The following is a 27,759-nucleotide window of genomic DNA, read 5'->3' as shown; positions in this document are numbered from 1 at the left end:
TTTTAGATCTTCATATTTCACTAATTTCTCTAGCTGCTTCTCCTCAATTGTTATTGTTGTTGTTGTTATTATTATTATTATTATTATTATTATTATTATTATTATTATTGATAAGTCAGAATATATCAATAGGAGAATCTAGAAGAAAAGATGGAAAGACGAGTAAAAATGAGATGATGAGAGATGTGATGAGAATGATAATAGCAATACAGCTTACTAAATGAGTAAATGTCTTTAGGCATAAGACCATGCTGTGGGAATTATGTGTTCAGCGGAGTGATGGCATGGGAATGGGTGCATGGAAACTATCTTTGCATCTAGTTGTCTTGGGCCTATAGCAGCGTCCTGAGGGGAGAAGTTGAAACAGTTTGTGGCTATGATATGAGAGGTCTCTAGATATTTTTTCAGTCCTCTTTTTGACCCGTGCATTATACAGATCCTTAATGGAAGGCAGGTTGGTTAATTGCTTTTTCTTAGTTAATTGCTTTTTCTACAGTCCTAACTATCAGTTGAAGTCTGTAGCTGTCCTGCTTGATTGCTATGCTATCCTGAAATATTGAGACCTGGCCATCGAAACTACATGATTTATGGATGAAACAGTAAATAAAACTGTAACAATGATACCCATTGTCATCGGGGCATATCCAAGAATTGTATAAAATACATCAAGAAATTACAGCTTCCTGCAATAGCACCAGCAGAACTACAAAAAACTGCACTACTCAGAACGCCACATATTTTAAGCAAATACTTAGGGCACTGCAGCAACCCATAACAACCATCAGCACCATTAAATGATATTTGTGACACATTTTAAAATACCTAGTTGACTGACATTCCTAGGAATAGTTTCAGAGGATAGTTTGGCAAAATAATGGGAAAGAGACCTTAGATAAAAACTACTATTATGTTGATTTTTAAATCTTTTTACTGTCACTGGTCACAAGAAAATCAGATGATGAAGATGATGATGATGTAATAGAGCCAGCCACTCCAGAAAAAAGTACAGTAGTGCTTATTCTTAGCTATGTGTCTTAAGTACATAAAATGACAATGATTTACTATACTACTATAATTTCATGGAAAGTTCATCATCAACAGTTTATTGTTCCATTATTGATCCACTTATTAAGATAGATGGTATAATGCAGGGGTCGGCAATCTTAAACACTCAAAGAGCCATTTGAACTCGTTTCCCACAAAAAAGAAAGCACCAGAAGCCACAAAAACCTTCCCGTGCTTGATTATTTCCTGAGCGAGCAAAGAACTAGCTGATGTAGTTGAATTAAACATTCTGTTTTCTTCTGAAACTTTTCTTTTCTTGGATTTATCCGTGGTTGGTACAATGCGTGTTGAAAAGCTCAATAAATTGCATGCCAGTGGGTATCAAACATTGGTGGTTGTGATGCATATTTTGAGCAACAGGGAGCCACAGCAGAGGGATGAAAGAGCCACATGCGGCTCCAGAGTCAAGGGCTGCTGACCACTGGTATAATGAGATCTGGTCACATTCATTCTTTTGTGTGTCTCCTCTACCAGCCTAGAGAACAGTTCAAAAACTTTTGGGAAAAAGCATTTTAAAGCAGGCCAATGTTTTTTGGTTTTCACATGAACCCATTATAGTCAATATAACTTTTAGAGCACGAGATCCCTTTTTACAGACAGTTGTAGGAGCCTGAGAAAATATTGATTGATAACAAAAAAGGAGCATTGTGTTTATGCAAAATATAAAGTATTTTCTCTGAATCATTTTCAAAGCATGCATAGCCTATTATCTATATAATTTAAATTTTTATTATGCAAACAACGGCTTCACCTGTTTCAGATGTCATAATCAAGTATCGTATTTCTTTCATTTCTACTTTCCTCTCTTCCCCAGGCCATTAGTAGCATCACATATCCTCACTATTGCCATGTAACAGCCTTACTGATGCATAGCAACTTCCTGATGTCCAAGCCCATTAATCAAATGTGTATAGATTTTCTACTCAGCTGGAGCCAGAGAAATCTACTTTCCAATTCAAATGCCAGCAAAGTTGCTAAGTAATTTTTAAGAGAGATGTTTGCACTATAATAACCACACAAAGGGATTTCATTCATGGCAGGAAGCTATTTCAAATGCAGGAATATCTTATTTTATTGAATTAATATTGAAGCTTCCTTAGCTCTGTTTAAAATCACAGAGAAAATCTAAAGCTGTTCTTTTTTCTTTTTCTTAAGTAAATTTGAGAGGGAAAATGCCCAGGAGAGGGAGATTAACTATGTCAAAATGATGGGTGCAGTTGTGTCCATTTCAAGTCTTACCCTTTTATGTGGATGTGATGTTTATGAGACTCATTATTCAAAAGAAATGGGCTTCAACTTCCTACCATTTTGATGCCCAATTTTGATGCAGTTTTTCATCTTATTTTGATTTTTCATCAGATCACAAGCCTCTTACATGAATATATTTCTTTGACAGGGAAATGGGTTTTAGGCCATTTTCCAATTATGAGAATAAAATGTTTCAGGCAGGTAAGTGTGCTGAGAAACACAGTTCCAACAAATTACATTTAAATCTTGTCTAATTGGAAATCTTATATAAAATGGAAGGAGGTTTGTTCTTTCCTTAGCTGTCAAACTCACGGCCCACTGGCAGGATGTGTCATGTGCCGGCCACTCTCATGCCTGGTTTAGCAAAGGGGAGAAAAGTCATGATTTGTCACATGATGCAACCATGACTACACAAGATTGACACTCCTGCTTTAGAATGATAACAGGGCAGCCACACAATGGTGTGACATTTAGGAATGCAATCAGATGTTAGTGAAGATAAATTGAGAACTCTTTATTTTAAAAGCAATTAACTTAATTGTTGTCCAGGTTTTGCAACTATGCATGGTATCTTTAATCCAGGCTAACAAAGTTTAATTATTTTATCTATTATGCATATGGTATAAGGGCACTCTTAAAAGGTGCACATAAACAGAAACATATCAGCAATACATGTCTCTAAAAGCAAATTTCAATGAGTTCAGCAAACTTTTGCAAGTCTGTTATTAACTAATCTTTAAACAGAATTATTTACTTGCAAAATGTTTTTTAAAAATCCCTGCTTTTTTTTGGAAAGCAGGGATTTTTCTCACATACTATTCACATTTTTTTTCTTTAATTCAATATTATCATTTTATCTCAATGGCCAATCCTAGCTTTGCAGATATGTTAGGATTATAAATCCCAAGATTCCACCCTTACATGGTGAACAGCACCCGCATCGTATTGGAGGATAATTGGAGAAGACTCATTTGCAGAAGCAGATCTTTTTCATGTGACTTCAGATGTCAAGTGTTGATATTTCATTCACAAAATAATGAAACCTCAGTCAACCTCTGTGACATTTGCAGCTAGATGTTCTATCAGTTTCTACAGTTTGGCCATGATCAGTCTTGTTCATGTGATATGAGGGAGCAATATTCATTTCATGCTGGCAAGTCCACCAGTGGCCAGATGGCCTTGATTAATCATCTAGGGTACAGACACGCACAAACAATTCTCTTTCTTTGCACATAACAAAGAAGGCTTAAAGAAGAGATAAATTCTAGAACATTGTACAATCCAGCACCGACTCTTTCATTGCTTTTAACAATGCTTCACCCTGTATAGAGACAGAAAAACTGTGTGTCCTCTGTCAGAAAGTTACTTTCAGAATAATTTCTATTTTGTTCCATCATCATCATCATCAATCTTTAAACATGAAACTAAGTCAACTGAATATTTAAAAATGTATCACAAATATTATTGATTAGGACTGATGGTTAGTATCTTCTTCAAATGTATGATGTTCCAAGTATCACAGTTTTTTTGTGGTTTTGCTGGTTTTATTGCAGGAAGTTGTAATTTCTTGATGTATTTTTAAAAATTCTTTGACATGGTGCCAAGTACCCGGATGACAATGGCTATCACTGTCACATTATTATTACTATTATTTTGCATACTCCAAAGAGCTGTTAAAGTCCCTCTGTAAAATTGGATCACATGTTTTGGGACAATGCTTCCTTGCATCATGATTCCCAAATTATTTGATAATTGAAGACTTTTCTTCTCATCTAATTCTGAATTGAGTTTGGCAGTTGGGTAATTTTAATGAGCACTAGTATTTAATCCTTCCTGTCCTCCAGAGCTTAGTTTGAATGATGAATGTGGATTAATATTATTAGTAATATTAATTCCAACACACAGGCAAACAAGATAATTTTGTTAATTAATTTTGATATTTCTGGATTTTTTAAAATTTCCTGATACGGGTAAAGTAAAAGGTAACATCATAAAACCCCAATAATAAGAATGTGAAAATAGTAAATACCTCTTGCACCTTTTTTCCATCTTCTTATTAATCAACTTTACAATCTTCTAATCTTTGAGATGGTATCTCTTGAGGCCATGTAATCATATTCATTACACTTTGATTGGAGAAAAGTTCTTACATCTCAGAGGAGAAATCCATCATTTTTATTGTTCTAGTCTTGTTTATTTGTTGGGGGGGGGGGTTTCTTGTTGGTCTGCAAGAATGGGATTTTTGAGCAGTGAGAAATTCTGACATTGGGAAAACTTAAAAGGAATCATGATCAGATTGCATATAGAAAAGGGGCTCATTTGAAATTTTATCCAGCATTGGTAGACCTAAGGAGCTTCCCTGCCTATCTATCACATCTCCATCGAAGAAGCCAGCATCATTTTTACATATTTGTTTGTTTGTTTGACTCTGGACAGCTTAAAACAAGAGAACAACATCAAAAAAGCAATTTTAAAATAATTTAAAAACCCATATAAACCATGCACATCTCTCATGGCCAGATTCTAAGTGGTACCTTATTCGATTAACAGCCCCAGGCCTGCTAGAAAAGCCAGGTCTTTATGGGTTTCCAGAAGGCCAGTAGGGTAGGGACAGCATGTATCTCTGGAGGTAGTGGAGCTGGAGCTGTGACAGAGAAGGCCCTTCCCCATGGCCCCGCCAGCCAACATTATTTAGCTGACAGGACCCAGAGAAGGCCAATTCTGTGGGCCCTTATCAGTCACTGGGAGCTGTACAGTAGGAAGTGGTCCCAAAATAGTCTGGCTCTAAGCCATGTACAGCTTTATAGGAGATAACCAGGGGTGAGCTACTGACCGGATTGGGGGGGGGGAAACGCAGTGGGGTAACGAAAATGGAGCTGCACCTCAGAGCAACCAATTTGCATTGAAAGATGTTGAAAGAAAATGAATAAGCCACGCCCACAGTGTGGTAGTAAACATTTTGGTAGCCCTTCACTGGTGATAATCAACACCTTGAATTGCATCTGGAGACTGATTGAGAACCAGTGCAGCTCGCAGAGAGTTGGTGTGATGTGGGTGTCCCTAATTGCACCTACAATAGCTCACATGGCTATGTTCTGGACTGGTTGTAGTCTCCGGATGCTTTTCAGGGGTAGCCCCTGAAATACTATGAAATACTTTTCCTTCCCCAAGGTTTTAGAGACTGGAAGCTGAGTATGATACACAAATAGTCCTTTATGAATTTACCAAAGTTCATTTAGTGACTCTCCAAAATTGCAATGGCATTGAGTAAAGTGACTTATGGCCGTTTTTCACACTTAAGACCATAGCAGCACCCCCCATGGTCACAAAAACAAATTTCTGATGCTTGGCAAATGGTTCATATTTAGGATGGTTGTAGGGATCTCCTTTTGCCAACTTCTGACAAGCAAAGTCAAATGGGGAAGCCAGATTCACTTAACAACCGTGTTTCTAACTTAACAACTGTCATGATTCAGTTAATGAATGTAGCAAGAAATGGGGCAAAAGTCACTTAACAGATGTCTCATTTAGCAATAAGAAATCTTGGACTCAGTTGTCATAAATAGAAAGCTACCTGTAATTTGAGCAACATGCAGACAGAGTTGATCAGAATGGTCTCAACGTCAACCTTAGAGCTTTGGTATGTCGAAGGAGCGTAACCTCAGCAATCAATTATCATAATTGTTTTTAGTATTCCTTTCAGCTGATAGATCTTGATGATATGGATTGGGTATCTGACAAAATAAGTATCACAACCTGTGTACTTGACCTCTTGCTGCTGATTAAATCAAACATGGCTAAGGAAGATAAATACTGTCTCTTTTTAGAAAGGATGGTTTCCCCAAGGGAAATCCTAAAGGAGATGATAGTAAGACCTTTATTGAAGAAGACTTTCCTTGACCTTTATAAATTTTATGCCTGCCTCAGAAATTTCATTTTTGGGATTGAGGTGATTGAGCAAGTCGTAACTTCATAGCTCTAGTCTAGACACATCTGAATGATAGTGATTTTCTGATTTCCTCTAGATTTTCTGATTTCCTCTGGATTTTCTGATTTCCTCTGGAAATGGCTTTGAAACTGTTTTAGATGGATGATCTGTGCTGAAAACCAGATGTGAGGGATATAGCCATTTTAATTATCCTGGACCAGAGGTGGGTTCCTGCTGGTTCTAACTGGTTCTTTAGAACCATTAGTAGTTCGATGATGACATCACAGAGCCGAATCTGTCAATGTCTCCATGGGTGCCGCCATCTTGGATTTTGCTTCTGAGCATGTGCAAAAGCTTTTTTTTTTTATTGCTGCGGGCAACTGCATGGCATAATCCTCAGCAAATAGGCAGCCAAAAGATTCAGATCCCACCCCTGTCCTGGACCTCTTACATCTGGATAACCTGGTGGAACTAGGCCTGTCACTATTTCAAAATAGCTTTGATGTTTCTTGTCAGACCGTGTGATTAAGCTTAGGGGCTCAAATGTCTAAAATTCTGTCATCTATCTTCAGCTTTCTGTTGTGAATGCTTCTCTTTAAACCATTATGAAGAACACATATTGCTATAATATTTTCATCAGAGATGTAGAACATGTTGGGGGTTGATAATATCATGTCAGGTTTTGGGGATGTGTGGGTGATTTTTAGTGGTTGTGGGAAAAGGGAATACTCAGAGAGGGGCGGCATACAAATCCAATAAAATAAATAAATAAAATAAATACTCAGAGTGTATTTATACGCAAATATATCCAGAGAAAAACTACACTCTTTAAAATCCTGTCCATGATACAATTCCTTCCTGTTCCCATGCTTCCTCCTCCATTGTATTCAGCCTTAAATTATCAACACTTAATTTTAACCTATCAAAATTTATTACAGCAAATGGCAGGAAACATAAAAATGTAAAAAAAAAATCTATCTTAATCCTAGGGATAGTGCAGCATTACAGATTTGCTTGGTTAAAACAGTAAAAAGAAAATACATAAATACTTTAATCAAGTTTTTAATGTTTTGATGAATCACCCTAATCTTCCAGTTTTATTTTGTTAATGGCAGTATTTTTTTCGTCTTTTTCTTTCCAAAAGCTTAATTCAAAAGTTATTTGTTAATAGGTTTCTTTTCTTCCCTTTAGTCAGGCATATTATTTTATGTTATGTTCAGAAAAGCCAATTGACATTAGAAAATGCCATGCAATTCAAATGTTTGCAGCTTAAAAATATCCCCTAAATTACAAGTTCTTTTTCATTATGTACTGCCAGAGATGAAATCCATTTTACTCGCCTCTTTAAGAAATAATATTTTAACTCATTCCAATTTACATGTTTTCCAAGCCAGCTATTCTTAAGGGGTCCTTGGTGCTCTTTGAGCTTGCTTGTTTTCTTTACTCTAACTAGGTAACATCATTAGCAGTGATTAACAGCTAGCACTGAAGATTTAATTTAGATAAGTTAATGAAATGTTTGCAAGAAAACAAGCAAGCTCAGAGAGCCCCAAGAACCCTTCATTTCAACCCTGAGCTAGAAATATCTTCATTTATTGGCAACTGTTTGCGTGAAGAAATATCCATTTGGTTCAGTACCAAGCCGGGAGAAAGGTAGTGGAGACAAAATGGAGGCTGGAAGCTGATAGGAAAGAAGGTTTAATGATGAAAAGCACCACGAAGCACGTGTGATTTTGGATTTTGTGATTTTTTTTGTCAACTCCACATGGAGTTGACAGTGTATGTGTGTGGGGGGTATTTATACCTTCTCTTGGGCTTTGCACTTGAGCTTCCTGTTCCTGTACAAGAAGATGTATTCTATTGTTTATTGTCAGACTCTTATGGGGCCATGAACAAATCCTAGGATTTTGTCTGAGCTAAGTTTGGTTGAAGTTTCTGAGGGTCATGCAAGGAAGGACTGTTGAACAATTCCTATTGTGGCTGAGGGATAATCCTACCTTTGTTGGATCTTGAGTGAGGGTATTTGCTCATGAATAGAGCTAGCTATCTCTTTATCTGTTATGTGCTTACATCTGCTGTGGGATATTAAGGAAGGTAGGAGGTGCTTCCTGCTTTAGAAAAATTAAAAATTATTTCCTAATTTTTTTCATTCTTCTAGGAGAGGCGTGGGTGCTATCTTTCTATGTGCTCTTAAACTTTTGAATATAGGAAACCAACGCATTGTTGTCATTGTAGATAAAAAGATTTGTCAGGCCGAAGGCATTTTAGTTAGGGTCTTTGCCAGTAGAGGACAGATCATGTGTTCATATCGAGACACTACATTCTTTCCAAAGCTGTGATGGAATTTGTTCTGTTGCCTGAACTACCTACCGAGACCCCCCACCTCGATGTCCCTGGCTGAGTGGATGGAGACACTGAAAAGGGGGTGGAAGAACACCAAGAAAGCACTAGCTGAAGCAACAGAAGCCTACAAGAAGCAAGCAGACAAGCACCAATTACTCCAGCTTCTCTTCCGAGTGGAGGATAAAGTTTTCTTGTTCACAAAATATATCTTATTGAAAATGCCCAGCAAGACGCTAGGGCCAAAATTCTTGGGTCCTTTCCCAATAGTTAAAATTATCAATCCAGTCACACTTGCTTTGAGTATTGGGGAGAATTCATCCTGTGTTTCATTGCAGTTTATTAAAACCTGTGATTCTTTTTCTTTTTTTTTTAAATCAGTCATTTAACATTTCAGGAGAATCTACAGCTTTAAAAAGAGTGCCAAATTTCATAGAAATTAGTGTAGAATTTTTGGAACAATGCTGCCTCTTTTATGTCTTATTAAGGAAAGAATTAAGCAGAACAACCAAGAAGGAAGGGAAAAATAAGACAAAAATCCATCCATTTCAACTTCACTGAAGATCATGGAAGATAAACTGCCAAGGAAGAAATAAATTTAATTATACAAATGTTAAATTGATATTAATATTGTGGTATATACTTATGTTTGTATTTTGATTCCTTCTTCATGCTTGCTTTTTAATGCATTGACGTTAAAGGAGCATCCAAAGCTGGCCACAGAGTGGGACGGGAATGAAGATTTTGCAGTATTTTTCCCCTGCCACGTCCACTAAACCACGGTCACAAAACCGGTGGGGAGAAATGTTAGATTTCACCCCTGATCTGAAGGGATAATGTGCCCATAGCATCCACCAAAAATTCCTGAAAGTCAACACATCTTTTCTTAGTATCAGAAGACAGCCATAGAGAGAAGCTAAACTCTTCCAGAAAAATAAAATTTTGTAAAGGATGTTTGGTGGGTGTTTCAGAAACACATGCTTGCTCTGAATCTCTGTTTTCTCCATTTGGATCTGAAGCTCTGAACAGAAGTAGAGTTTACTAAAAATGACTGTCAATGAGGCAGACAAAGTCACAGAGCTTTAGATGGCTGTCTTTAAAAACCCAGAGAAATACCTCATTCCAAATTCTTGCAATTTTCCCCAATTATAGCCTTTAATTATAGCCTTTTAATACTTTGTTGGTAGGCCACCTGGCATTTTGATGGTTAGAGTGCAGTACTGCAGGATACTTCTGCTGACTGCCTGCAATTTGGCAAATCGAATCTCACCAGGTTCAGGATTGAGTCAGTCTTCCATCCTTCTGGAAGGCTGAAGGGTAAAATGAGAAACCAGATTGTTAGGGGCAATATGCTAACTTTGTAAATCACTTAGAGATGGCTGTAAAGTGCTGTGAAGTTGTGTATAATTCTAAGTTCTATTGCTATTTCTCTTTATGCAGGGAACTGAAACCATGTCGTGGAAGAGAATCAAGGACTAGATGAGAACGGAAGGTTCTTTCTGCCTGGGCTTTTACCCCTCTCGCCAGACCATCTCACGATGTCAAAGAAGGGTGCCAGCTTTCGAGCTAAAGGAGAAAAACCGGACGCTTTAGCTGCCTTGCAAGCTGCTAATGAAGAGCTCAGGGCAAAGCTCACAGATATTCAAATTGAACTTCAGCAAGAAAAGAGTAAGGTGTGCATCTTCCCCACTTATTTTTTCTTAGAAAAATTAAAGTTATCCAGCCACTTACTTCTTGCTCTCATAAGTAAACTCTGCATGTGAAAAATAATATAAGATAACCTGTATTGTCACTTTTTGTTGTGTGAATACACCAGCACACAGTAAAAATTGAACGTTTGATACCCACTCTCAAAAGAGACCTCATACCCATACATATAAATATGACACACACACATATACACACACACTAATCACAGTCTATTTTAAATACATAGCAGAAAAAAAGAGTTCTGATAGTTAACAAGATTGATACTACAGTATATGGTATAAAGCTATTACAGAATCGGGATATTCTGCTTCAGATACCTCTGAAACCTCCTCCCAGAAGGTCACAAAGAAAACTGGTTATGGAGAAGATATGTAGCCTCCCTGACAATATTGCAATACTGCAGACTCTTGTCAAGCAGTGCTCAGATGCCATGTCCTGGGTAGAAGGAAGTGAACTTCCAATAATCTTTTCTGCAGTCCTCACCACTCTATTCCTGTCTGAAACAGTAATACAGTGATCCCCCGATCATTGCGGGGGTTCCGTTCCAGGACCCCCCGCAACGAGCGGGTTTTCGCGAAGTAGCGCTGCGGAAGTAAAAACACCATCTGCGCATGCGCAGATGGTGTTTTTACTCCCGCAGCGCTAGCGAGGAGCCGAAGATTGGGGTTCCTGTTTTAAAACGTCGCCGCCGGCATGGGCGGCTTGCCAGCATCCCCTGGACCCCCAACCCGGGTTTGGGGGGCTGCTAGGAAGCCGCCCATGCCGGCGGCGATGTTTTAAAACAGCCGCGCCGCTTTCCAATGAGTCCCGAAGACAAACGTCAAACTTCCGCGTTTGTCTTCGGGACTCATTGGAAAGCGGCGCGGCTGTTTTAAAACGTCGCCGCCGGCATGGGCGGCTTGCCAGCACCCCCCCGAACCCGGGTGGCTGGGCGAGCAGCGAGCGAACGGCGGGTGGCCGGGCGAAGGGCGGGCGAGCGGCAAAGGGCGGGCGAACGGGTGCTGGGGAGGGCTTCTCGCCCTCCCGCCAGCAAGAGGGGGAGCGAACGGCGTGGGCAGGCTGCGGACAAGCCGTTCGCTCGGGCCGCTTCCCAGCTGAGTACTCAGCTGGGAAGCGGCCCGAGCGAACGGCGTGGGCGGGAGAAGGGCGCGCGAGCCGCGGGCGCGCGGGCAGGCAGGCTGCGGACAAGCCGTTCGCTCGGGCCGCTTCCCAGCTGAGTACTCAGCTGGGAAGCAGCCGAGCGAAGCGGCAGCAGCGAGGAGTTTGCGTGGGCGGTGGGGAAACTCCTCGCTGATGCCCGCCAAGAGGGGGAAGACCTAGGGAAGCCGCCCAGCAGCTGATCTGCCCGGCGCCATCTATGCATGCGTGCCCATAGGAAAAAGGGCACGCATGCACAGATGGTGTTTTGACTTCCGGGTTGAAAAATCGCAAATTAGCCTATTTGCAATGGTCGGGGACGCAATAACCGGGGGATCACTGTACCTCCAAACCACACAGTAATATGACAGGATGCTTTCAATCGTCCCTCTATAGAAAGAGATAAGGACAGGAGAAAAGTGTGCTCTTTTCCTACGATGCAGAAAATGAGGCACTACTGTGCCTGCTTCACCAAGCTAAGTTGCTAGTCAGCTGCACACCCAGAAATGTGATGCTACTATGTCCACAATTGGAGTGTTAATACACAGAGGTATATGGCTATGCCTCCCTTTTCTGAAATCAACAATGATCTATTTTGTTTTTTCTACATTTAAAACCAGGCTGTTTTTATTATACCAGTTCATCAAACGCTCTATCTCCTCCAAGTAATTGCCTTCATTATCATCCTGAATAAAGCCTACCAAATAGATGTTGTTTTGTAATAGGATATAGCATAAGAATCCAATTGCAGAATGTGGTGAACTTTAAACAAAGTCTTAGTCTTCAATATTACTCCGGAGGAATGAAGTCTGAATATTGGTTTGGAGCCATTCCTTATAGAAGGTACATTTTGATCAATTATTCAGCACATTCTCTAATTGGTCCCCTTTGGAGGCAAAACCAGCTGCATTGTCAGCATGTATTGTACATCAAGGAGTAGAACTGCCAGGATGGTCTTGGAAAGGCGGGGGCAACATTGAGGTAAATCCATTCTCAGAACACATCTCATTTGCTAATTTGGCAATTTCTATAGGGGAAAAAAAATCAAGCTACGGTTATGGTAAAGGATGAAGCCTGAAGTATGTGTTTGCTATTAGAACAGTAAACCAAAGCTGAAGATGTAGTTTGGCAAATATTTGTTTTCTATGCAGACTGACTGTTTTTGTGACATTTCTGTATCGCTCTGTCCCCACTCCAGTTGGGTTGGGTCACAGCTAGTGATGGGCAAACCCAACAAAGTTCGGGTTCGGTGGATTCGGGCGAACTTTGCAAAAAATTCGGGTGACGTCACAGAACCATGAACCCGAACCGAACTCCGAACTTTTTAAAAATAGAGCCACAGAAGGCAGCCCTGTGGTTGCCCACAAATTAAATTTGCAAGAGGGTGAACAGGGACACAGAGTAGCAGGAGGAGGCAACAGCAGCCACCCACCAGCTTTTGCCCAGCAATCCCATATGCGGCAGGCATCACCTTTTTCACAGTAATACCCTATGATGGAAGGCCATGCGCTCTGTGGCCACCGTGACCAGTAGCAGCAGCTTGAGGCTTCAGATTACACAGAAAAAGGAAAGGCAGATAAAGAAGGTGGACCAGAGGTTGCCCACAAATTAAATTGAGAGACAGTGCTAGTGGCTTTGTCTTGCATAGAAAAAGGAAAGGCAGAGAAAGAAGGTGGCCCTGTGGTTGCCCACAAATAAAATTTGCAAGAGGGTGAACAGGGGGATGCAGAATAGCAGGAGGAGGAAACAGTAGCCACCCACCAGATTTTGCCCAGCAATCCTGTGCGATTGGAGGGCATGCGCTATGTGGCACGCTGGGTCACTGGCCACTGTGAGCAGTAGTAACAGCAGACTGAACACTGAGAGTTTTCAGTCCACATGTGATCTAGCACCTCGTCATCACCCCTGGTATCTTCTTCCACCGACTCCTCCCCGCTAGCCTTACTCTCAGACTCTACATTGCAGTAAGCTGCAGGATCGGTGATCTGGGTCTCATCATCCTTCCCAGATGATGCCATGGACACCTCCTCTTTCTCTTGTTCTGTTGCCATGGCTGGATGGCTTTGCACACTGGACAAGAGTGCACACTGGCAAATTGCAACTGGTGGAGAGAGAACACAAACCGTGTTTGTCAAACCCAAACCAAAACATTACATCCCATTACTATAAGTCTGCATATATCAGATTTACAAACGGTGACAGTTCTGGGAGGGAACATAGTTTATAGTTTATTAGAGTTGTATGTTGTCCCTCTCCAAAGACTCCCTGCATTTAGGGTCCCTGCAACCATTTTTCCAAAAGAAGTTTTTTCTTCCTGGCCAGGTGCACAGTACAGCCATTGACTGGATTCGAACTCAGGACACACTAAAAGTTTCCCCATGAAAATACACATGGATATCTCAGATTTTCAATAGGTGACACAACTTGGAAGGAACATCCATTTAGGCTCTCAGAACAAATCTGTGTAAAAAATAGGTTTATTGAACACAAACTTTAGTCAAACACAAACTATACCCAAACTTTCACCATAAAAATATAACTGGCTATATACATACATAACAGGAATTTTACAACTGTGAGGGTGGTGTTGGTGTTGGTGGTAGCGAACGCTCTAACCATTCACTCAGGTGGTGGCACAGCAACGTCCTCTGTGATCTACGCCTGGTTCATTTTAAGAAATGTCAGTATGTCAATGTTGTCTGTGGATAGGTGGATCCTTCTGTCAGTGATGACCCCTCCACGCTCTGACAGGATGCTTGCCGCAGGGCAGGCCAGCACTTCCAGGGCATTGAGGGCAAGCTCTGGCCACGTGTTCAATTTTCCTACCCAAAAATTGAAGTTGGTGGAGGCATTGCTAAGAACCATCATGTGCATGGACAGGTATTCGTCCACCATGTGGGTCACGTGATGCCTTCTGCTATGGGATATCACATCTGAGGATGGTGGATCTGTGTGGATGTTGAATATGACGTCATGCATATTTGCAATGTCTGCCAATGACCACTCCCCTGTGGTGCTGCCAGTGTCCCCGCTGCGTTGCCGACTGCGTCCTACTCCTACTACGCGTGCCACCACTGGTATTATGTGTATTATGTGCTCCCGCTCGGGCACTGGTATGAAGGAGGTGATGCTGTCCTTATAACAGGATCCAGCAGGGCGGCCACCCAGTAACTGGCAGAGTTGAGGATCCGGGCTATCCTGGGGTCATTCCGCAGGCACTGGAGCATGTAGTGGCTCATGTGAGCCAGGCTGCCCGCAGTCAAGGCGATGTTTTCAGCAACAGGTCTCTACTCCTCCTCCTCCTCCTCTTCCTCTTCCTCCTGCTCCCTCCTCCAGTCATGCTCCATTGGTGCCCGTGAGGTGCACTGGGGGGCGCCCTGCTGCAAGTCCTCCTCTTCCTCCTCCTCCTGCCCCAAATCTCTACGCTGGCTGGAGAGCGGAGTATCTGGCTGCTGTCAGCACAGCCCCCCACCCTGCGAGACATGGATTTGCTGGGAAAATGGACCTTCCTCCACCTGCTCCTCCTGTTGTGCCTGCCGCTTTGTTTCCTCCTGTCGCACATCCTGCATGGCCTGAAGGGTTTTTTCCAGCAGACAAGCCATGGGGATGGTAGCACTGATGACGGAATTGTCAGCGCTGACCATATTAGTCACATACTGGAAGCCATTCAGGACGGAACAAATGTCCCTCATGGAGGCCCACTCATTGGGGGTAAAGTGCTGTGGGTCTGCACTTCTACTTGACCGGGGGTTATGAAACTGGTAATCCACTATTGCCTGATGTTGCTCACACACCCTTTGAAGCATATGCAGCATGGAATTCCACCTGGTTGGCAAATTGCAGATGAGGCGGTGGGTGGCAAGGTCAAAGTTCCTCTGCAGGGAAGATAGGGGAGCAGCAGCAGGGTGGGAACGTTGAAAGTGCGCACACACTGCACGCACTTTACCCAGCAGCACCGACATGCCTGGATAATTGGCCAGGAACTTCTGCACCACCAGGTTGACCACATGCACCATGCAAGGGATGTGCGTCAACCCCAAGGCTGCCACAAGGTTCTGCCTGTTGTCGCATACCACCTTCCCTGGCTTCAGATTCAGCAGCAACAACCACTCATCTGTCTGCCCCTGAATTTTAGAGTTAAGAAACATCTGTTTCCCAAGGTTTCTGGATAGGCAATACAAGACTTGTATAAAACCAGAACAGCGCTATGGATAAGGACCCCGCAACAGTATTATTAATGTGGAGACCTATTCTCTTCTATTGATTAGAATAGAATTAATATCACTACCATCCATGAAAAGGGGCTCCTTGGATTTGATCTTGAATTCTATGAAAAGTTTGTAGTAACATTTCATTCTTGCTCTCCCTCCCCCCCACCTTTGGCTCAAATAACTACCCATCTTTTTTACCATATTTTCTTTTTTCATGACTTGCCAAATCAAATAATTTTTGTAGACATTCACAGTTCAATAAACAGTTTTGTGTAAGTTATTCCAATTCATTTGACTTAGGTTTTACATGTCCTCTACACATTACCTCATTTAGAAGGGTACATAAATCATACCAATGCCATGCTAGAACATCCATTCTTGACAGGATATGCTGATTTTTAACATAATTCACAGCAGACTTCCTTTATATAAAACTATGACATCATCCTTATTTCTTGCTGGATTCCAGTACCTATCTGTTCATTGAAGTTCAGTTACATCTTCCTGCTCTTTAACTTGAGGAAAGTTAAAATGTTGGACATGGAAAGTGAATGCCTCTTTCATTTCAATATCATTGCCCAAACCACCCACTATTCTTCAGAATTTAGTTTGCTACCTCATTTCATATACTTTATTCATAATTCTTTGACAATTTTGTCCATTCTGTTTCCCAGATAGTAAAGTAAAAGATATTCTAATTCTTATAAATGTCTGTACATGTATGTGTGAGTTCATGCATACATATAATATTACATTGATTGGGTTAACAAGTGCCATCTAAATATGTAGGATGGCATTTCCCAGAATTTTTTGAAATTGTAGTCCAATCCATCTACAGCAGGGCTTGTCAAACATGTGTCACCACTGGAGTGTCACATGACGTATCTGGACTCCCCCCCCTTTGTTAAATGGGGGGGGGCAGCATATGATGCATCTGGCCATGAGTTTGACATTCCTGATCTAGAGGATGTATGATCAAGAAAAGCCACTATTAGTTACTATCTTTAAATTTACCTTAAAAAAGAATCCTAAATATTTTAGTGAAGAACATATGTACTTGAGCATACTTGAACAATCCAATTCAGATTTAAGAATTACATATTAGATACTACTTTTTGAGGAAAGAACCCTGTAGAATTAAAAGCACCTAGGTCAGTGATGGCGAACCTATGGCATGGGTGCCTCAGGTGGGACGCGGAGCCATATCTGGTGGCACATGAGCTGTTGCACCAATGTGCATGTGTGTGCCAGTAGCTGATTTTCTGCTCACCTGGAGGCTCTGGGAGGGCATTTTTGGCTTCTGGAGAGACTCTAGGAGCATGGGGGGAGGAATTTTTGCCTCTGGAACCTGTGGAGGGTGAAAAATGGGCCTACCAGGCCCACCAGAGGTTCGAAAATGGGTTGTTTTAGGACTCCAGAGAGCCTCTGGGAGGTGGAGGAAGCCATTTTCGCAGTCCCCAGACATTGAATTATGGGTGTGGGCACTCACACATACACGACAGCACATGCACATACGTTTTTGGCACTCAAGGAAAAAAGGGTTCACCATCACTGATCTAGTGCTTTTCAATTCACATATATTATCCCACTATTTCCCACCATTCCTGTGCAAGTTCATCTTATAATTTAAAGCATTATCTTTTCCAGTTGTAACAGTTATATAGATTAATATAAAATAGCTTTTATTTAAAGTATTGATTGTATTGGACATTGCTATAACTGGCGATATAATCAGTTTGCATAGTAAACTAACTTGTCACTAATTAAAAATAAGCCATCTGTTAGGGTTAGGCATATCTTGCATGTTGTTAATACCAGTTGCAGACAAGCAATTATAGGCCAGTGTTCTGCAATTATGCATCTCTTCCAACTAGGAATTTTAATGGGATTCCAAATTCTTGTACAAATTATATTTTGAATAACTCAGCAGCATTGTACTATTAAACTCCTACTTGCAACAGTTCCATTTCTAACAAGACACTACTAAAAGATCATGAGTAAAAGATCATATTTAAAAGCATGGTTCGTGGTTTTATTAAATGTCGAGAAAGCTCAGAATTGTTCCCTATGAAAATGAAATCGGTTTCTGACATTGGAAAATAGGAAAGTGCATAAATTTCTGATATTGGATTAATCAGCTGATTATGGGATCTTCCAGGAAGGGTAGGAGTCCAGAAGATACACCCTATCCCTATGATGGCAAACCTATGGCACATGTACCACAGAGCCATATCAGAGGGCGCACGAGGCATTGCCCTTTGTTAGTTCCAGCCAGTGGTGGGCTACAAGATGGAACGCTAAATTGCACTCACCTCCGCGACTCGTAAGTTCTTGCGGGGCCAGCGCAATTTTGCTGCTGCATCTGTGGAGGCAGCAAAATCATGTAGGAAGCTGCAGGTGCGCGTGTTTTGGCACGTGCGGAAGCAAAAAAACCTTGCCAAAACACGGACACATCTGTGGCTCCGTGTGCGATTTTGCTGCCTCCACGGGTGCAGCAGCAAAATTGTACTGGTCCCGCAAGAACATACAAGCTGCAGCGGTGAGCACAATTTAGCGTTCCAGCTCGTAGCCCACCGCTGGTTTCAGCTCACATGGGTGTGCTAGCCAGCTGATTTTCGGCCTTGGGGAAGGCTGTTTTGCCCTCTAGAGACTTCAAGGAAACTTCCCTGAAGGCTCTGGAGTGCAAAAAATAGCATAATGGGCAAACCAGAAGTCCATTTTTCCGAACTTCTGGTTTGCCCATTTTGTTTTTTTTAACCATCTAGCATACATACACACACACTTTGACACGTGAACAAAAAAAAAAAATCGCCATCACTGCGGCCTATCCTATTATACAATGCTATGTTGATTTGGAATTTTACCATATATAGAATTCACATAAAATTCATTTTCACTGGATGCTTACCATTGGAGGAATTCCCCACAGGAAAAAAAAAATTAGGAGGCTTTGATGTCAGAAATTCTGAAAAAGGACTTAGGGTAGCTCACCTACACAAATTTCCTTTGATCTTTTGTGAACTGAGGGATGATCACCCTGCCAATTGAATCATAAGTATTTTTATAGTACAGTACATGTAATAATGCGTATAATCTGTAGCAAGATGGTGTTTTAACACACTGAAGGTTCTTTCCTTGTCTTTTAGGCCAGCAAATTGGAGAGGGAGAAAAACCAAGAAACGAGGCAGATTAAAGAACACGAGCAGCATAAAAACACAGTCATTGTAACGGAACTCAAGGCTAAACTTCATGAAGAAAAAATGAAAGAGCTCCAGGGTGTTCGTGAAGGACTTTTAAGACAGCATGAGGCTGAGCTTCTTAGAGTTATCAAAATTAAAGATAATGAAATTCAAAGACTCCAGACCTTACTTAATGCTGTACGAGATGGGACACCTGACAAGGTTAAGACGGTGCTCTACTCTGAAGCAAAAGAAGAGGCCAAGAAAGGATTTGAAGTGGAGAAAATTAAAATGCAGCAGGAAATCTTGGAACTGAAGGGGGCTAAGAAACAAGTGGAGGAAGCTTTGTCGGTAGTCATTCAAGCTGACAAAATAAAAGCAGCAGAGATACGAAGCGTTTATCACCTACATCAAGAAGAAATCACCCGAATAAAGAAAGATTGTGATCGGGAAATTCGCAGGCTGGTATGGAGTTTTCCATCATCTTGATTATTTTAATAGGAGGAAGTAAATGTTTTTTCCATGTTGTTTTTGCTAACAATAATTTAATATAGATGGCCAAGCATCCTCCTTTTGAACAGCTAATCTAGATAGATCCTCCAGATCTTTTATCCAATACTAATTAAATCTTAGTAGATGTGGTTATCTCTGCAATGGATGCTCTTTGACCTTTTGTCAAAAAGCTGTCGCTGGCTGAAAGATTTGAGTCTGCTTGTCAATTGCATTGTTGCCATGTCATCTGCTCCAGATTATAATTAATTCCATCTGGATTATGAGCTTCACACAAATATGTGTTAATATTCTGCAAAAGTTGGGGTTCCTTTCTAACGTTCCAAACTTGAAAAACAGGGATGTGATATAAGGATTTCTTTTGCACTTCTTATATTGTGTATTTATGACATTTATTTTTAAATCTCTTTGGTGTGCAGATTTTAAATTTACTACATAAATTATTGGTTGCTTTACTGTTCTTATCATGGAGTAATAGAACTGAAGTGTCTGAATTATATAGTAAGTTAAAAATTTCAACTCTGGCTTGGACACACTTGCTCTATAGTCAGAGACTTCTAAAAGGAGCATTGCTGATAGTACATATATCTGGAAATAAAATATTGTTTTATAAGGCATTAAAAACTTTTAAATCCCTGCTGAAATCTATTACAGTGATCCCCCGGTTATTGCGTTCCCGACCATTGCGAACAGGCTAATTTGCGATTTTTCAACCCGGAAGTCAAAACACCATCTGCGCATGCGTGCCCTTTTTTCTATGGGCACGCATGCGTAGATGGCGCCGGGCAGATCAGCTGCTGGGCGGCTTCCCTGGGTCTTCCCCCTCTTGCTGGTGGGAGGGCGAAGCCCCCCCCAGCACCTGCTCGCCCGCCGTTCGCCCGGCCACCCGCCCTTCGCCCGCCCTTCGCCCGGCCACCCGCCCTTCGCCCGCCCTTCGCCGCTCGCTCGCCCGCCCTTCGCCCTTCGCCCGGGAAGTTAAATCCACACCTGTAATTTATTTCTGTTGCCCTGCTCATTTAAATTGCACAATGCTTTCCATATAGAAAAATAAGTAATTTATAATGACTCTTATTTTCTTTCAATTTCCAGAATAAAATATTTGCATTACATAAATCATTCAAAGTACTTTTGAAAGATTTAAAATGATATCTTTGGATAACATGTGTATGATGTTTTGTGTTTATTTTACTTTCCTCTCTAACAGGTGTTTAATTTTTGGATTTGGGGATTGTAATTATTACAATAACAGTATATTGAAGTTGTTAAAAAATATTTAACCTTAAGATTTAAAGTGATGAGATTCTATCTTTTAGGAAACAATTTTAAATTTAATCCACTAGCTTGGATAACATAGTATAGTATAGTTTCTATAAAGAGATTTTATAAAGGAATACCATTGACCATTGGCAATCAAATCCAATTTGTGAAATGCAAAAGCAAAAAGTAAAACTGTTACTGGTGCCTGAAATGTAAAAAAAGCAATGTACAAGGAAGGAAACGAAAAATAAGCTATACACTGTCCCATCATTGTTTTTTCACCTCTTCTCTTCATAATCATTATTATCAGGTTGAAATAGGGAAGATGTCCAAGAAATTTCCACAATACATCTCAGTAATATGATACCAGGGATCTATCGTGGGAAGAGTAAAACTGGGACAATGAAAGTTTTCTACTTTAGAACTTTGTCCATTACTAATAGGCTAATTCTTTTTCATTTGATATTGCCTGCTTTAGCATACTTGAAGAAGGCTATTTAAAAAATTAGCTGTATCTTTCAAGATAGCAAAATGTATTGATCAATATTGCTATATAGCAGTGATGGTGAACCTTTTTTTCCTTGAGTGCCGAAAAAGTGTGGCTGCGCGTGAGTGCCCACAACCATAATTCAATGCCTAGGGAGGACGAAAACAGCTTCCCTTGCCTCCTGGAAGTCCCCTGGAGGCCAGAAATACCCTGTCTCCCAACTTCTGGTAGGCCCAGTAGCCTCATGTTTCACCCTCCCCAGGCTCCAAAGGCTTCCCTGGAGCTGGGGGAGGGTAAGACAGCTCACGTGCTAGCAGATATGGCTCCACGTGCCACCTGTGGCACCCATGCCATAGGTTCACCATCACTACTATATAGTTTTAATCGATTGTAGCTGCTGTAGGAACATATCCTCAACAATGATTAATGCTATTCTCATAAGCACCAAAGGAGCAGAAATACTTTCTGTGTCATTGGAATAATTTATCCAATTTCTATACTGCCCATCACATTTGCATGACATTAAGCAGTTTACAAATAAAAATAATCCATAATTTGTACTTGAAGTTCTTTATTTTGTTGAGTTGGGTAAAATGAAAGTCTCAATTGTGTGAGATTCAGCTCCTGAGGAGTATAAGGGCACATGCTGTTTTCTTGGAAGTGACATGGAAGTCTTTTTTCAAAAATATCTTTTTTCCAATTTTAGCATACATCTCTAGGAAGTGCTGGAAAATGATTCAGTCTCATTATTATTTTGTGAATTTAAATATTCCCATTAGATAAATTTAGGAAAATGGGAAAGTCCAACAGGTCAAATGACAAAAGTGTTATAGCCACACTGTGGGCGTGGCTTATGTAGGACGCCTTGCATTTTCTTTCAACATCTTTCAGTGCAAATTGGGTACTCTGGGGTGGAGCTCCATTTTTGCTACACCACTGCATTCGCCCCCACCCCAATCCAGGCAGTAGCCCACCCCTGGCTACAGCTAACATTTCCCTGAAGAAATGCAATCTACTAGATAAAATATCAGTTTACTAATCAGACCAGTGCGTGACATTTCATGTTTATGTTAATGACCCAATTCAGTCCTAAATCTTGGACTGCTTGCATCTATGAAAATTGTACAGAGAAGAAAGTTTGATTGTATGCTGATATATACAGTTTTTTTAGAATTTTAGATTAATGCTACAAAAAAAAACAAGATAGGAAAATCATACGATGCAGTAGTTATTTTTAATCTTTTGTCTTTCTCATGTCATCCAGAGAGCACATATTAATCAGCTTGCTACTGAATTAATATATTTTAGATTTAATTCATTAAATCATAAAACATATTATTGAACAATATATTAAACAGATAGGAGGATTGCCAGGAATTTTCTATTTCTAACTATAATTCAACTCAAATTGGTCGTCGTCCCTCTCCACACTGGATTTAGCTGAATTTAAAACAATTTTACATTCTATTTTGTACCAAATACATGCTGTTGCAATGAATATATACTTTTTGATTATACTTTAATGCATTTGTCAAATATGTGATGATGCTTTATCAAAGCTCTTGAGCTCATTCTGGTTTGCATATTCTGGATAAAAGTTCCTACTGTGCATAATACATTTGGGGGAAAATACAAAAGAAATTATGACTTTGAAGATATTTCCTTTTCTTTTAATATCACATACAGTGATATCATGTGCATCATCTTATTTCTATTGCTTCTTTCATCCACACAACACCTAGACACAAATTAGGAATTCATCAAAACAAAAAAATAAAAAAATACACAAAACAAAACTGCCTTCAGAAGATATCCATTTATTTTCAGTTCTTTACTACAAATATTAAGTGAAGTATTAGATAGGTCTACATAATGAATTGTATTTTGGATTTCTCACACCATATTTTTTATTTATTATTTCATAGGCCACTTCTGAAGCCAACCCCACTGTCTCCTTAATTTCCTTTTTCCTGACCAGAAGCAGCATTAGATTGATTTGCCATTATTCTAGGACACAAGGTCAAAAATTTAAAGATTCTCCTATGTCCGCATGGGAATCTGCCATACAAGGAAACCACCAGAGGGAATTTGTGAAATGACAGATTTGATTGAACTGTGCAATTTGAGTCCCATATGATTGGGAGCATGGGAAGATTGCATAACATCACTTGGTTATTCATATCATGAGAAAAAGAAATGATGTGTCAGTAAACCCAAAACATTTAACACAGAACTGTAACTTATTTCAAACATCTTAATGAGGAATGGGGCTGTCACGTCAGATTCTCATACCTATGAATGGTTATTATAATGTCCATACAATACTAAGGTCAGGGTTTAAGGAACATTTAAGCCATCCCCCAGTCACAATGCTGCCACAAACTTAAAATATTATGACCTATCCTCTTTCACACATACACATACAAATTTGCATGGGAACTTGGGTCACAAAGAATCCACAAACTAAGATACTTTTCCAGATGTTCAGCTCTGTCTATAAATTGTAATACAGCCCAATTTACTAAGCGAATCTACCCTGGTAGACTGAGATTTATTAGTTATAATCTATAACATAGAAAAGCAATGTAAAGGCAAAAACCCACAAAGAGACCATAACAAGAGAAAAATATTTACATGATTTCTTATTACTTTCATAGGCGTGCTTAGAAAATTGGGGGGGGGGGGGGCTGTAACTCGGTGTTGAAATAATAGAAAATACCTGTAGCTCGGCTGTTAAATTTTGTTAGATTTTGGCAGTGGTTTGCTCTCCGAGTTTGCCATTTAGCTCTCTTCCAATGCTACATTGCTGATAAACTCCATTAGAATTTTTCCTACGGAAAGTGAGGAAGCTATATCTTAATCAATGACTGGAGATGGATTTTCTAATAGCTGTGCTCAGGAAATATTTGTTTTGTACAGAGATGTTTCACATTTAAAATATGCCCCTTTTTTTCCTGCAGCTTATGCTGGTATATGCTATTAACAATGCTAATGAAGACCATCGTCCTATAAGTAACTGACATCACATTACAAATTATGTGTTGGTTTTAATGCAAACTGATAAATAATAGCCATAGCTCTGAAAGCCAGCTGAATTTCAAAAAGAAAAACACAGTAGAGAAGATGGCAGAGACTGGAGAGAGAAAGACAGACAAGAAGGGGGGGGGAGGGACCCTCATATTTCACAGCACAATGTTTCCATAATTGTCAGCAGTAGTGCTCACAAGCTGTTTATTAATTAAAATGCAGTCTTGGTAGAGGCAACCTGCTAAATGCAAAGTGGAAGTAGCCATGCTGTTAACCAAGGCATTTCCTTAAAGATGATTGGTTATTACTCTCATGTATATTCATTCAGTCTGTTTCACAAGTAGGCCTTTTTACGGAAAGTAGGTGGTAAAAATTCTAAGCAAGGCGAGACATGGCGAGCATTGCTTTCTAGAGCGATGAATGAAAGGTGTGCAATAGTTTTGGGGAGAGATGAATACTGAACACTGGTGCAGCCCTCCTAGTGAGTTGTTGGTATTTTTTTTAATCATACATCTTTGTCTTACAACTAGTACGTAGCAAATATGTTGAAAGAAAGTCTTTGAATTTGGGTGGTTTTTTGTATTGGTCTAATATCTTTGTGTCATTTTTCTAATGTGCTCTCTATATAATCTAACTTTTTAAATTTTGTGCTGTTATTGTTTTAAATAATCCTTTTAATAGTCATCCTATAGTGATCATAGATAATGGGTCCTGTGCTGTTTTACTGTGGGTTTTTTAAATGCACAAAATATACAAACCCCCACCCCCATTTTTTTTGCAGAGATTAAAATGTCATTGATTGAACTTTTTTGGGTTTTGGTTTTATTTTTAGGTATGCATTTTTGTTAAAGGGAAAAGCATGTTGAGATGAATGGAAAATTAGCTGTCTTCTTTTTTTAAAGAAAGAAAGAAAGAAATCCTTCCTGTATAGCTATGATAGAGCTTTTTAATGCATTTAATGGGAAATGACAAAAGGGAAAGCTTGTAGTAGGAAAACCTAAACGTACATTTATATGCATGTGGATTGGATTTTAATGTGGTCTAAGAAATGTAGGTTTGGGGGTGCAGTGCAATTACAGTTTAGTTAAATTACAGATATGAAAAGAAATTATCCTTCCCTGTTCTTCTGTGTACAGTATTTCTTGGGAATGTACTGACTGAATCATGTTTTATGGCTGATGCTTTCTCTAGGGTGATGTAATGGCATGTGAGAATGAGCTGGGGATTGGGGAAGAAATATTGCCGGGGGAACAGTCTGATAAGAGCAGCCATAGCCCAGATCCACATAATGGATGGAGAAAGAGAAGAGATTGTTCTCAGGATATAAAGGAGATAACAGGGTATTTGTACACACAGACTTTAAGGATTCTGTTAATGTAACCTTACAACAAAGAAGAATTAGCTCCTTTCATTGTGTTTCCTGTTTGTTCTACCTGGGAAGGCTGACAGGCAGTAATGGGTTGCTGCCCCCACGGGAGGGGGGTGGGCAGTGGGGATAGTAAGTTTATGCCCCATTTATTGAATGCTTAATAGTTTTTTTATTGTCCTTCCTTCTCTAGTACCTTAGTATGATCGTTAATTATTTTTAAAATATGAAATAATTAAATAGTATGTTTTACCTATAAACACTTTAATCATTTTAATCATTATCTAGAACTGAACTTTTATAGCAATTAAAGAAAAACGAGCGACTTGCCTAATCTGTTATCAAAACCTTAAAATGTTGCTGTGTTCCCCAACAAATAATGCTATCTATCATTTGTCCTTTTTGTGGCTATTCAAATAATGTGACTTAATCAACTGAAAAAGAGTCCAAGCACCTATTTGAAAATTTATCTTGGTCAGTAAGACACTCCCACCTAGTCACATGACCTTTAAGCCATCCCCCGGTCACATGAGTGTCAAGCCACTCCCACCTGGTCACATGGCTGGCAAGCCACTCCTACCTGGTCACATGATGATCAATCCACACCTACAAAATAAGCCCACACTGTGGCAGTAAAAAATTTAGCAGCCCATCACTGCCAACAGGAAGGCTCAAACAAAATCATAAAGGGAAAACAAAGAAAGGATAGCTTAGAGATGATTCATAATGCATGCATGCAATTTCCACCACTACCGTGTTTCCCCGATAGTAAGGCAGTGTCTTACTTTCTTTTTACCCCCAAAAGCCCCACTGTGTCTTACTTTGGGGGTATGTCTTATATTGTCCCCAGCACCGGGGCCGGCTCATCTTCGGGCGCGGGGAGCTGCCGGAAAGGAGGCGGGCGAAGGAGGGCGCCTGACCGCGCCACTCACCTTTCGGCTGTGCTGATTCTGGCTGCTCATCTTGCAGGGAGCTCCCAATTCTTCTTCCCCGCATGATGTGATGTGGGCCACCCCCTTCACCTTGGCTTTCGGGGGCAAAGGGGGGTTCGGGCTCCACCCGCTCCTTCTTGATCTGGCTGAGGTCCACCTGGTGCATGGGGCAGGGAGAGACCTCGACGTTCGGCGGGTTGTGGGGAGCATCCCCTCGCCACTCCCGGCAATGTTTCTCGGCAGGGGAGGCCAACTCCGCAGCGACACGGATGCTCGGCTGGCTGGCTAAAGGCAGGCCGTGGGGTGGATGGGCAGTCAAAAAGGGCGGGCGAAGGAGGGCGCAGTTCCGGCCGCTGTGCCCTCCTTCGCCCGCCTCCTTTCCAGCAGCTCCCCGCGCCCCCCTCGCCTTCGCTCACCGTGGCGCCACTGCTTCTTCCCCTGCCGAGGCTCAGCTGCAAGTGGCCAGCGAGGCCGATCGTCTCCGAGGCGAGCGGAAAGGAGGCGGGCGAAGGAGGGCGCAGCTCCGGCCGCTCGCCTCGGAGCCGATCAGCCTCACTGGCCGCTTGCAGCTGAGCCTCGGCAGGGGAAGAGGCGATGGCGCCGCGGCGAGTGAAGGCGAGGGGCGTGCGGGGAGCTGCCGGAAAGGAGGCGGGCGAAGGAGGGCGCAGCTCCGGCCGCTCGCCTCGGAGCCGATCGGCCTCGCTGGCCGCTTGCAGCTGAGCCTCGGCAGGGGAAGAGGCGATGGCGCCGCGGCGAGCGAAGGCGAGGGGCACGCAGGGAGCTTGGAAGCGACATCATCGCCCCCCCGCAATACCCCCGTGTTTCCCCGAAAGTAAGACATATGTCTTACTTTCGGGGTATGGCTTATATTAGCCGACCCCCCTGAAACCCCCCATATGTCTTACAATCGGGGGGGTCTTACTATCGGGGAAACTACTATCCCCGCATTAAAAAAAAAACCTGACAAAGACCCCTATTTCTTTAACAAAAACATGTTTTGTTTACATTTCATCTGTACAGCATGTTACATATGAAGGGAAAATGAATAGCAGAAAACTGAAATTTGTCTAAGTAGAAATTTCCATGTTTAATGGTTTCCCAACATTCAGGATGAATTGGCCTTACATCTTGACTCTTTAATTGGTACTTTTCCATCAACAGACACAGTTTGCATGGACTTCACCTGCATTCATAAACATATCAAACTGTCTTTACACTGTTCAAGCCAACTTAATTTGTTTTAAATTTAGCTTTTCCTACTGCCTCTTTAGTTTGTAATCCCTTTTCTCCAAAGCTAGAAAAACTAGATTTGGAGGCTGCTCTTAACTAATCAGTCCTAGAGAAAAATATCATGTATGTTGA

The 27,759-nt window shown here is 40.9% G+C and overlaps 1 protein-coding gene across 2 annotated transcripts in view; it reads left to right on the top strand.

Moving 5' to 3' along the window:
- Positions 1-27,759, top strand: part of JAKMIP3 (Janus kinase and microtubule interacting protein 3) — a 90,570-nt gene that overhangs the window by 21,501 nt on the left and 41,310 nt on the right. For both annotated transcript variants that reach the window (XM_070752454.1, XM_070752453.1), the window contains exons 2-3: positions 10,022-10,254; positions 18,786-19,283. In XM_070752454.1, the coding sequence (XP_070608555.1) occupies positions 10,120-10,254; positions 18,786-19,283 (633 nt within the window). In that variant the 5' untranslated portion in view covers positions 10,022-10,119. The remainder of the gene's footprint in view (positions 1-10,021; positions 10,255-18,785; positions 19,284-27,759) is intronic.

Source organism: Erythrolamprus reginae, chromosome 5 (genome assembly GCF_031021105.1).
Source record: "Erythrolamprus reginae isolate rEryReg1 chromosome 5, rEryReg1.hap1, whole genome shotgun sequence".
NCBI classification, from domain to species: Eukaryota; Metazoa; Chordata; class Lepidosauria; order Squamata; family Dipsadidae; genus Erythrolamprus; species Erythrolamprus reginae.
Note: the sequence above shows the minus strand (reverse complement) of the source record. Positions and strands in the feature narration are given on the sequence as shown.